Source organism: Chrysochloris asiatica, unplaced genomic scaffold, assembly GCF_000296735.1.
Source record: "Chrysochloris asiatica unplaced genomic scaffold, ChrAsi1.0 scaffold00019, whole genome shotgun sequence".
NCBI lineage: Eukaryota > Metazoa > Chordata > Mammalia > Afrosoricida > Chrysochloridae > Chrysochloris > Chrysochloris asiatica.
Genome location: NW_006408537.1, coordinates 21258578 through 21272103, shown reverse-complemented (window position 1 = coordinate 21272103; position 13526 = coordinate 21258578). Strand labels below are relative to the sequence as shown.

The window sequence follows — 13526 nt, the reverse complement described above, 5'->3', positions numbered from 1 at the left end:
TTTGCTTCCCCACTTTCCTAGATAACACTTTTAGTAGGATGCTTTATCTGAAGATTCTTCTACCCTTCAACACTAGGACTGATGGTTAGCTATTAAGTCCTGAAATGACTCTTTTTATTGTCCAAACATGTAAATTTTGTCTACAAAAACCTTAGGCTGTCAATATTCACCATTTTACAGATTTCCAGATGTACATAGAGCTGTTTTACATTTTATTTTGTCAATGCTACTACTCTAAAATAAGTAGCTCTGGCAGAGTAGTGGTTACGAATCGGGCTGGGAACCACAAGGTCAGCAGTTCAAAACTACCAGCTGTTCCATGAGAGAAAGATGAGGCTTTCTGCTCCCGTAAAAATTTACAGCCTCGGAAACCCTCTACAGGGTCGCTGTGAGTCGGAACCGATTCCACGGCACATAACCACCACCACTACCACTCAAAAAAAGATAAGGGGTCCCAAAGACATTCTCTTCAATACCTTTTAAACATTTCTCATTTCTTGAAAGTTCACAATATTGATCACCTTTTGTGCCACAAACCGGAAGACCTTTTATGATGTAGTATTTATGACAACACTTGTTACGAAAAGCTCAAAATTATTTGTGTTTTTATTTTTAAATTTCAAATTGTGAGTTTAAAAGATGATAGCACTAAAGATTATTACTAATAAAAAAAAGTATTTAAAAAGTAAGAATATAGCTTATTCAAAATCCAAGTAAATAGATAGATTGGCTTGAGTTTCCATTAACTATAAGAAGTTGGGTTACCATTCATTATTTGTTCAAGTTGGGTCCTCAGTAAATAACACTATCTGATGAATTGCAGTCTTGCTTTAAATAGGGTATTATACATTTGTTCTAAATATATCCATAATTAATAGTCTCCAGCATCCTAGAAAGATGTGTTTAGCTTCTGCAGCTGTACTCAGAGGAAAGACACCATTTTCTTACAGGGAGTGAATGGGCTCTCCTCTAGAAGAATGCCAAGGACAAATGTAGAATTCAAACTAGTTCTGCTAAAAAATAGATTCAGGATCTCAAACTGAGGAGTGATTTTTCTTCCTTGCTATAGTGAGAACCACAAAAGTTGTACCTGGTTGTGAGTTGGTCTCACATCGACTATTGGTTAGAAACCAATAGCCAATCTGTGGTAGAAAGATGTGGTAGTGGATTTCCATAAGGATTTAAAGCCTTGGATGTCCTATGGGGCAGTTCTATTCTGTAGAAGCATTTAAAAGCTTATTACACTCATTTCTTTGTTTTCTTTGTGTGGCAGTGTAGGATATGTACTGGAGTCCTGGTGTGGTGTTAGTGGTTAATGTGCTAGACAGCAAAGTCCACTTATGCTGAGAGGCTTATGGTTCAGGCCTACCAGCTGTTCTTCGGAAACCCTATCCAGGGTCACTATGGGTCAGAACCCTATCTGACGGCACTTAACAATAACAACAATTAACCACAAGATTTGTGGTTCAAAATCAACAGCCCCTTCTCAGGAACTCTACACAGTGTCGCTATTAAAGCCAACTCTATGGCACTAGCAACAACGACATCATAAGGAAAAAGCCCTAGTGGTGCAGTGGATTTCGAGGTGGGCTGCTAACTGCAAGGTCAGCAGTTTGAGTCCACCAGCCACTCTGTTGGAGAAAAATAAGGCTTTCTTCTCCCACAAAAATGTACAGTCTGTACAAGGTCACTGTGAGCTAGAACCGATCAGAAGGCATACAGCCACCACCATAATAAGAATAAAGGACATCCTTTAATTCCTGAAGGCTCAGGACAGAAATACAAAGGAAAAATGGGGTAAATGGCTCACCCGAACCTCAGTCAATAACAGTGGGGCCTTCAAAAAGTTTGTGGTAAAATTCAAATATCTCATTCCATTTCCCCTTGAATTTTTGAAGTCTCCCTGTATTCATTCTTCCCTTCAAGACTGTATAGTTGTCAAGGAATTTTTTTTTAACAAAGAAAACAAAAAATGAGTGCAATCAGCTTTTAAATGCCTCTACAGAATAGAACTGCCCCACAGGGCATCCAAGGCTTTAAATCCTTATGAAAATCCATTGCCCCACATTTTTCTCCCACAGACTAGTTATTGGGTTCTAATCATGGACCTTTTGTTTGAATGCTTTAATCACTGTGCCACCAGGAAGGCATATAGCTATCATGAATTTATTCCTTAAAATAAGTAATTACTTTAACCTGATATGTTTTTTCACATCTGTAAATATCATTACATATGCTATATGATAAAAAAGAAAACTCACTCATTTTCTCTAAATTTTGCATTCTAGGGAACGACTTTCTAAAAATCTTTTTATGCTATTGGACTAGCAAGCAATTATTCTCTTAAAACATTTCATTTTAACCTTTATTTAGTCAAGTTCACTTGAAATTCTGAAATAATTAAAATATTACCTGTTGTGCATCTTCCCACTTTTCCTTGTTTTCTTCGTCTAGAAGGTTGCTAACTATTTGAAAGAAGTTCTGTAAATTAAATTAGATAAAAGATTCAATATTACATAAGAGAATATGCTTTTCAACAATATCCATTTGGGCTGATTGTATTAACAAGGCTATAAAAAATTTCCAATATTGCTTTGTGGTCCTAATGGATTTTTCCAGCAAATTTCTGAGGACTGCTTATAAGCACCATCATTTCAGGATTTCTACATAACTTCGCATATACACATCAAAATATACATGAGTAAATAAAACAACTATTTCCATCCACAATCATCTGTTCCATTATAATCTGTTTTATTCTATGACATTATGATATATAATTGTTATATATAAATACCTTCCATTCCTTCTGTAACAAAAGTCATCAGCATGTGTCTTATTGAAAGTTATCCTGTTAGTTTTCAGCTTTTCACCATGATTATTGCCTATGCTATTGTTCTGAAGGGTATTATAGTGAAGACCATGATTATACGCAAAGCTTAGGCCAGCGACAGATACCTTCAGTTAAAATTCTAGTTCTGCCCTTTCTGGTAAAGGGCTCAATAAATCTTACCTATTTCTAAATTTGAGTGACTGAGTGGGAAAACAGTTAACATGCTTGACTGTTAATTAATAGGTTGGAGATTCACGTCCACTCAGAGGTACCTCAGAAATCGCATAACCTACTTCTGAAAAACCTGCCATCCAAAACCTTACGGTGCGGTAATAAGCTGACACATGAGGTCATCATGAATTGGAATAAACTTGGTGGCAATTGGTTTGGGGTTTTTTGGGTTTTTTTTAAACTATACTTTACACTTCTGTCCTTTCCTAACAACACAGAATAGAGGAATGAATGCACACAGTAACAATTTCCCAATAAGGCTTCAATTCTTTTGCCAACACTCCCTTTCCTATCTAACTATTGAGGACCTATTCATTTTATCTTAATCTAACAGTCCACCACTCATCTGACAGTTTATAGACTTTGGTGGCTTGTGTGTTGCTGTGATTCTGGAAACTAGGTCATTCTTATTTTAAATACCAGCAGGGTCACCCATGGGGGACACGTTTCAGCTGAATTTACAGATGAAGATAGACTAGAAAGAAGGAGAAAAGAACTACTTCCAAATATTTAGTCACTGAAAAATATCAGGCAAACGCTGTCAGCAACAGATTATTGAATATTAAACATGAGGAAGAGCACCAGAATATTGTCAGATATAGTGTTTGAAGATGAGTCCCTCAGGTTGGAAGGCATTCAAAATATGACTGGGTAAGAGCTTCTTCCTCAAAGGAGAGTTAACTGTGATGACATGAATGGAATAAAGCCTTTGAAACCTTCATTTGCTGATGGGGCACAACCAAAAATGAAGAGAAACAGCTGTTGTTGTTGCTGTTAAGTGCCGTCAAGTCAGTTCTGACCCATAGAGATCCTGTATGGGGTTTCCGAGGAGTGACTGGAAACAGTTATAAACATCCATAAATAATTGGAACATGGAATGAGCAAAGTATGAATCTAGGAAAATTGGAAATTGTCAAAATGAAATGGAATGCATAAAGAAAGAAATCCTAGATATTAGTGAGCTGAATGGACAGGTATTGGCCATTTTGAATCTGACAATCACATGGTTTGCTATGCTGGGAATGACAAATTGAAGATAAATAGCATCACATTCATTCTCGAAAAGAACATATCAAGATTTGTTTTGAAGTACAACACTGTCTGTGATAGGATAGTATCCATAAACTTACAAAGAAGACCAGTTAATACCACTATTATTCAAATTTACATACCAACCATTAAAGCCAGTGATGACAAAATTGAAGAATTCCACCAACATCTTCAGTATGAAATTAGTCAAACATGTAAGTAAGATGTATTAATAAGTACTGGAGATTTGAATGCAAATATTGGAAACAAAGAGGAAGGATAAATAGTTGGAAAATATGGCCTTGGTGATAGAATCAATAGTGATAGAAATTTGAAAGACCAATGACTTCTTCATTGCAAAACCTTTTTAAAACAACATCAAAGACACCTATACACATGGACCTTACCAGACGGAACACATAGAAATCATATTGAGTACATCTGTGGAAAGAGACGGTGGAATACCACCATATCACTAGCCAAAACAAGGTGAGGGGCAGACAGTGGAATAGACTATCAACTGCTCATATTCAAGTTGAGGCTGACGCTGAAGAAATGAAAGCCAAAATATGACCTTGAACACATCACACCTGAATTTAGAGATCATCTGAATAATAGATTTGCTGCATTAGACACTAAAGACCAAAGACCAGAGAGTTGTGGGATGACATAAAGAACAGCATACAGGAAGAAAGCAAAAGGTCATTAAGAAGACAAGAAAGAAGGAAAAGACCAAACTGGATGTCAGAAGAGACTCTCAAACTGACTTTCCAGGGTTGAAATGCTGAAACAAATGGAAGAAATGAGGAGGTAAAAGAGCTGAATAGAAAATTCCAAAGGGCAGCTCGAGAAGACCAAGTCAAATATTATAATGAAATGTGCAAAGACCTGGAGTTAGAAAGCCAAAAAGGGAAGAATACACTCAGCATTTCTCAAGCTGAAGAGAAAATTCACGCCTGGACTTGCAATCTTGAGGAATTTCATGGGCAAAATACTGAATGATGCAGAAAGCATCACAGGAAGATGGAAAGAAAACACCATCACTGTACCAAAAAACAGAGGTCGCCGTTCATCATTTCATGCGGTAGCTCATGATCATGAACAAATGATTCTGCAGGAAGAAGTCCAAGGTGTATTGAAAGCTTTGACAAAGACCAAGGCTCTGGGAATTGATGAAATACAAATTGAAAGCTTTCAACAAACTGCTGCAGCACTGGAGATACTCACCTATGCCAACAGATTGGGAAGACAAATCCCTCACCAACTAACTTGAAAAAAGATACATATATGTGCCTATTCCTAAATAAGTTGACCCAACAGAATAAGGAACTCATCAGACAATATCACTAATATCTCATGCAAGTAAAATTTTGCTAAAGATAATACAGAAACTGTTGCAAGCATACAATGACAGAGAACTTTCAGAGGTTCAAACTGGATTCAGAAGATGCAGAATGGGGGTTATCATTGCTGATATCAGATGGATCATGGCTGAAAGCAGAGAATACTGTAAAGATGTTTATCTGTGCTTTATTGACTATGCAAAGGCTTTTGATTGTGGATCATGACAAGCTATGGACAACATTGCAGAGAATGAGTATTCTGCAACACTTATAAAGAACCTGTACATAGACTAAGAGGCAGTTGTTTGAATAGAACAATAAAACACCAAGTGGTTAAAATTTACACAAGGTGTGCACCAGGGTTGTATTCTTTCATTATATGTATTCAATCTGTATGCTGTGCAAATAATACGAGAAAGTGGATTATATGATGAAAACGTGGCATCAGGATTGGAGGAAAACTCATTAACAACCTGTGATATGCAGATGATACAACCTTGCTTCCTGAAAGTGAAGAACACTTAAAATATTTACTGATGAAGATCAAAGACCACAGCCTTTTTTATGGGTTGCATCTTAATGTAAAGAAAACAAAAATCCTCGCCACTGGACCAATAAACAACATCTGTATAAATGGAGAAAAAGTTGAAGTTGTCAAAGACTTCATTTTGCTAGGATCAACCATCAACACTCATGGAAGTAGCATTCAAGACATCAAACTACTTACTGAATTTGGCAAATCTGTACAGAAGAACTCTTTAAAGTGTTGGTAAGCAAAGATGTCAGTTTGAGGACAATGGTATGCCTGACCCAAGTAATGGCATTTTCAATAACCTCATATGCATGTGAAAGCTGGATAGTTAATAAGGTAGATGGTAGCAGAACTGATGGATTTTAGTTATAATGTTGGAGGAGATTATTAAAAGTAACATGGTCTTCCAAAAAACAAATCTGTGTTGAAAGAAGTACAGCAAAATGCTCCTTGGAAGCTAGGGTCACTATGCTTTGAAACCAGTAACACTTAACAACAACAGGCACATTTTGATGCTCATTTTTCTTTCACCATGCACACAGTGACAGAGAGTGCTGCTCAGCTCAGCTTTATAAGGTGCTGTAGGATAAGTACAAGACTGCTAATCTAAAGGTCACCAGTTCAAACCCACCAGCTGCTCCTTGGAATCCCTATACAGGCTCACTATGAATTGGAACTGACTTGACGGCAATGAAAACAACAACATCATTTTGCGAAAGAGGGTTTATTTTAAAAAACAACAACAAAAACACACACACACACAGAGAAAGACCTTTCTGTCCCCTCCTACTTCTCTGCCATCAAGACACAGGAGTTAAGAGAAGAAAGCCAGGGTACCCACAGAAGACAACGGTGACTTGGGGTCACAGCAGTCCAAGAAGAGTAAAGTGAAGTAAGAACCTAAATTTTTGTTACAAAAACTGTGTCAACTGATTATGACCTCAAAACCCATGGCTTCTAATTTGTCTGGATGTAACTTAGTAGGAATATTGCCTATATACTAAGATATCTGAATGGAACAAGAGTCTCTGGAGAACAGAAATAATCATGATTTTTTTTTTTTTTCAGTCTCATCAATCTTCCTTCCTATCTAGCTTTTCAAAACAGACATTTGTTCTAATTCAAGTAAATTCACCTGAGTGTTTTTAGAAGAAAAGAGCAGCTTCATTTCCTTTACTCTTGTGGTTTAAAGCTGTTAGTATCTATATTTAATTGCCCTATTTGTACTGTTTATTTTAATAGTTCCTGGCAATCACCTGGCTGAAACACGTTTCAAGTCATAACCTCTATAAAAGTTACAGAATATTTTATGCAACTCTTGAAAAAATTGCTAGTCTGTTTTAGACCCATTTCAATTCACTTAACCTTTTTGTACTACCAGTCATTTTTAGCACTTAAAACTTTCCTGGTTGGAGTGATGACATTTTTAAGGACTTAGTCCATTGAGCTATAACTCTACCTATGGGCAGAATGAATTAACCTTCAGAATTATAAAATTGCCTATGGCTGGTTAACTCAGTAGGGGGCATGGTGCTAATGAGGTAAATGTTGCAAATTTCATCCTTATACATGCCAGATAGCTGTGCTGAGGTCCACAACTATGTTCTGTGTCCTAACCCCTGCCAGGTTTCATATAAAATGCATGCTGCTTCTAACAAGAGACATCAAGAAAATGGGAAGCAATTCCTGCAAATGTATCTCCAGTTCCTGGAAAACATTTCACACAACATGTTTTACTGACAGAGGGTCAGTGACTTTGTACATTACGTGAAAGCCAGCACACACACACAACTCCTGATAAAATGCCAAATTCAGGGTTCCAGTTTTCTTAAATCACCAAAGAGCATGCATTGAAAACAATTTTTAAATAAAGACTTCAAAGATGTACATTTGCTTAACCCAATAGAGAATGTAAGAAATATTTTGCACCATTCTCCAAGGCCAATAAGTTGGACTTTACTAAATCAGGGAGGGGAAGCAGTAAAGAATAAATGTCCTGCCACCAAATGTTCTGCTTCTATCTTACTGTAGATTGGATTTGGGAGCAATCAGTAGTAGCATCCTAATGAACAGTTGACAAGTAGGGGCACAATAAACTAAGTCTGAACATCTCTGGAAATAGGGTTCGTGGGAGAAGTATCTTTCTTGATGACCTGTGTATACCCAGCACAACAATGTTTGAGTTCAGAGTAGGTATTTAACAAAGTTTTAGAAAATAATGAATTTACAAAGTCCATGCCTTAAATGTTCTAAGACACCAGACACCATTTATTTGTTTCCACTTGCTGCACTCACATTGAGAAAATATAAAAAATTTATATATAGATATAGATGTTATTGTTGTTATGTGCCGTGGAGTTGGTTCTGACTCATAGAGACCCTGTACGGGGTTTTCCGAGGCTGTAAATCTTTACGGGAGCAGAAAGCTTCATCTTTCTCCTGTGGAACAGCTGGTAGTTTCGAACTGCTAACCATGAGATTAGCAGCCCGATTCGTAACCACTATGCCACCAGAGCTTCTTATAGATATATATAGATATAGATAGACATAGACATGTGTCTATCTATATCTATACATACACACTCATATATATATGGAGCTCTAGTAGTGGAATGGTTACCAACCCGGGATGCTGACCAAGGTCAGCAATTTGAAACTACCAACTGATAAACTGGAGAAAGATAAGGCTTTCTGCTCCCATAAAGATTTACAGTTTCAGAAACCCATACATGGTTACTATGACTTGAAACCAACTTCACAGCACATAACCACCACCAACTACACACATATTTATATACGTATGATATATTTATGCATAACTAAAATAAAACTATACAAGGGGACTTCCAAAGTTTGTGAGAAGTGGGATTAAAAAATGATGGGATTTTGACTTCCGGTTTTGGCGGTGGCAGAGGAAGAGTCTGTTAGGACAGGCTCCGTTGGGGAGGGATTGGAAACTCAGAAAAGCTACTTTCACAGAACAGCCCCAGAGCTCTCCATCAAGCATAAGATGTATGGCATCAGTTTCCCACACCCACCAGTGGAAAAATCACAGTATAAAGGAAAATATTGTGATTTAAGAATTGATCCAGATACAGAACTCCCTCTGTGGTCACCCCGCCCGGGCTGAGTTATGAGGGCAGGGCCACAGCCCAACTGGCACAATGAACTAGTGCTAAAACCCGGCATAGGACATTTGCAAAAGGACCTGCAGGGGATTTGACATATTTCTTCCTCCTATTCCCTGACGTGCACCCCCAAATGAATTCAGCATTGAACCCACAGTTTTCCCATGGCACAGAGAGGAAGACCCCCATTGGCCCTATGGCCAGACATCTGACTCTGGGTCCCAGACCCTAAAGTTAACTTGTGTGGGAACCTTTATTTCTGCCAACCATCAAGAAAAAAGCAGGGCTGGCCTGACAGAAAAACCTTATAAACAATCTGTAAAACCCCAACATAAAGTATGCAACTATTTTGAGAATTACACTGTACACACACAGATACCTAACTGACCTTAAGAGACAAAAACAGTAGACAATCTTTCTCCCATTAACTTCTCAATATCTATGTGCACACCTCTGTGGTGGTGACTAGAGGAGGGGCCACCCACTGCTGGAGGCTTCTATGGTGCACACACACTGCCTGTGTAGCAAGGAGGTCATAGTTTTATATTTGTTTCAAAGTGGTGGGTTTTGTCTCTGTTTTTATATTGCTTCTGATTTTGGTCCTTTTGATCACACTTTTTCCTTAGAGGTAGGAGTTTTTTCTCCCTAAGTTACTCAAGAAGAGACAGAAATTGTGGTGATATAGACAAGCTACAAGTATACTGCTTAAAATTCCACCATTGAGACAAGAGCCAATAAGAGCTACTAGGCATTACGTGTAAAAAGGGAAGCCTATATCCTGATCATATCCACCAGGAAACACACATTAAGCTTAATAACAGAGCAACAAACATCCATTTAAGCATTAAAAATCCACCTAACAACTGAAGATAAAACAAAACAAAAAACACACACACAATAAAAGATCTCAAAATATGTCCCAAAACAGAAAAGAGTAACTGAGACAAATGAGCTAGAGACAGACAAAGGCTTTCCAGAAGAGGAAGAGCAGGCTTTGGATTTTCTTGAGAAGGAATTCAGAAGAATGATACGGAAGCAAATTCAAAAGCTCTGTAAAGGAGTGGAGGAAAATAAGGAAGAAGTCAAGAAAGTACTACAGGAGCAATCAAACAAGATTGATATAGCATTGGAAACAATTCAAAAGTTGCAAAAAGAGGTCCAGATGATTAATAATAAAATATCAGAAATAGACAATACACTGAAAAATGAAAGGAGCAGAATTGGAGTGATGGAAGCCAGACCCAGCAAAATGGAAGACAAATCTCTCAATACTGCTAAGCTAGAAGAGCAAGCAGAAAAAAGGATTAAAAAATCTGAACTAAAGAGAGTCTAAGATTCATGCTGGATAAAAGGAACAATTTAAGAATTATTGGCATTCTGGAATATGAAGAATCACAGATGTCCACAGAGGAGACTGTTGAAGAGATTCTGGAAGAAAATTTCCCTAACATGCTGAAAGATGAAATGATAAACATTCAAGAAGCTGAACGAACCCAAGAAGGATAGACCCCAAAAGAAAATCACCAAAACATATCATAATCAAGCTCTCCAAAATCAAAACAAGCAGAGAATCCTAAAAGCAGTCAGGGAAAAGAGAAGTGTTACTTACAAAGGAAAGCAAATCAAATTAAGCTGTGACTTCTCAGCAGAAACCATGCAGGCAAGAAGGCAATGAGGAGACATATGTCAAACCATAAAAGAAAAAAAAAATGCCAACAAAGACTCGTCTATCAAGCAAAACTGTCAATCAAATACGATGGTACCATCAAAACATTCCAGGATAAACAAAAGCTAAGAGATTTTGTCAAAGGCAATCCAGCACTTCAAAACATCCTAAAGGGAGTTCTTTAGAATGAAAACCAACAAGAATAGACAACAACCAGAGACTCAGAGATGTGGCAACACCACCAGAAACTCAGACTACAGATAGCAGAGTCTAGAACAGAACAAAATTACAACGAATTCAAAGGAGCTGGGAGGTCAACCAAAGATCAAAATAATAACAATGTCAAAGAAGGGGAAAATATAGGAACAAAGATCCAGGTGGTGAGGAGGTCAGGTAGATTACAGGATACAATAGACTGTCTTAAATGGAGGGGAAAGTTAATAGACTACAGGGTAACCCCAAAGAAAGTTAGTACTTCACAATTTACCATGAAAATGAACATCCAAGCAGAACACGGAAACATGAAAACTAAGAAGAAATCTATGAGAAATAGCACAAAAACACACAAACTCAGCACAAGAAGGCATACAGAACAAAAAAACGAATAGCACTACCCAAACTCAACATAATAACAGCAATTAATTCATACCTATCAATAATTACCTTGAATGTCAATGGATTAAAAGCACCTGTGAAGAGACAGACCTTACACACAAAGACAAAAACAGACTAAAAGGTAAAGGATGGAAAAAAATATAGCAAGCTAACTGCAATAATAAACAATCAGGATTTGTTGTTGTCAGGTGCCATCGAGTCGGAAGCGACTCATAGCGACCCCATGCACAGCAGAACGAAACAATGCCCGATCCTGGGCCAACCTCACTACCGCTGCCACACTTGAGTCCATCAATGATGCCACCTGGCCAATCCATCTCGTTAGGGGTCTTCCTCTTTTTCTCTGACCCTCCACCTTACCCAGCATGACATCCTTCTCCAGCGACTGTTTCCTCCGGACAATATGTCCAAAGTATGAGAGATGAAGCTTAGCCATCCTGGCCTCCAAGGAGCACTCTGGCTGCACTTCTTCCAAAATAAATCTATTGGTTCTTTTGGCAGTCCATGGCACTTTCAGTATTCTCCTCCAACACCACAACTCAAAGGCATCAATTCTTCTACGATCTTCCTTATTCACTGTCCAGCTTTCACATCCATATGAAGCTATTGAAAATACCATGGCCTGGGTCAGGCGCACCTTAGTCCTCAAGCTGACATCTCTGCTCTTCAATACTTTAAAAAGTTCCTGTGCAGCAGATTTGCCCAATGCAATACGTCGTCTGATCTCTTGACTGCTGCTTCCATGAGTGTTGATAGTTGATCCAAGAAGAATGAAGTCCTTGACAACTTCAGTCTTTTTGCCATTGATAAGAATGTTGTTTATTGGTCCAGTAGTGAGGATTTTTGTTTTCTTGACATTGAGATGTAATCCATATCGAAGGCTGTGCTCTTTGATCTTCATCAGTAAGTGTTTCAAGTCCTCTTCACTTTCAGCAAGCAAGGTCGTATCATCTGCATATCGCAGGTTGTTAGTGAGTCTTCCTCCAATCCTGACCCCACATTTTTCTTCATAGAACCCAGCTTCTCATATTATTTGCTCAGCATACAGGTTAAATAAGTATGGTGAAATATTACAACCCTGTCTCACACCTTTCCCAATTTTAAAACATTCAGTGTTCCCATGTTCTGTTCGAACAACTGCTTCTTGGTCTACGTACATCAGGATAGGCAGTACTAATCTCTGATAAAGTAAACTTTAAGACAAAAACCAGCATAAGTGATAAAGAAGGACACTATCTCATGATCAAAGTCTCAATTGAGCAAGATGACATAACCATAATAAATAGCTACGCTCCAAATGAAAGAGCACCAAGATAGATGAAGCAAACCCTACTAGAATTGAAGAAAGAAACAGATAAATCTACAATTATAGTGGGAGATTTTAATATGTCACTTTCAAAAAGGGACAGAAAAATTAGAAAGAAACTCGAGAAAGTTACAGAGGTTCTAAACAGCACAATCAACCAACTTGACCTCATAGATGTGTACAGAGCATTCAACCCAACAGCAGTACAATATACATTCTTCTCCAGTGCACATGGAACATTCTCCAGAACTGACCACATGTTAGGTCACAAAGCAAGCCTCCATAAATTTACAAACATCAAAATACTACAAAGCATCTTTTCTAACCATAATGCTATATAAAACTAGAAATCAACAATAAGAATACCAAGGAAATAAAGTCGAATACATGGAAACTGAATAACACCCTGCTGAAAAGTGTCCAGGTAAAAGAAGAAATTAAACGTGAATTCAGAAAGTTCCTAGAAAAAAATGAGAATGAAAACTCAACATACCAAAATCTTTGGGACACAGTGAAAGCGGTGCTGAGAGGAAAATTTATTACAATAAATGCACACATCTAAAAGAAGAAAGAACCAAAATTAACACAGTATCTCCAACAATTAGAAACAGACCAACAGAGGGAACCTACAGTCCCCAAAAGAAAAGAAATAATAAAGATAAGATCAGAAACAAATGAGATGGAAAACAGAAAAACTATAGAAAGAATCAGCAGAACAACAAGCTGGTTCTTTAAAAGGATTAATAAAATTGACAAACAATTGGCAAACCTAACAAAAGAAAATAAAGAGAAGACACAAATAACTCGCATTAGAAACCACAGCCTAAGTGCCCATCAATTGAA

General features: G+C 37.7%; 1 protein-coding gene across 1 annotated transcript in view; it reads right to left on the bottom strand.

The window, feature by feature from the left end:
* Positions 1 to 13526, bottom strand: part of BAI3 (brain-specific angiogenesis inhibitor 3) — a 1099520-nt gene that overhangs the window by 529662 nt on the left and 556332 nt on the right. Inside the window, exon 11 of the mRNA XM_006835746.1 lies at positions 2413 to 2481. Coding sequence (XP_006835809.1) covers positions 2413 to 2481 — 69 coding nt within the window. The remainder of the gene's footprint in view (positions 1 to 2412; positions 2482 to 13526) is intronic.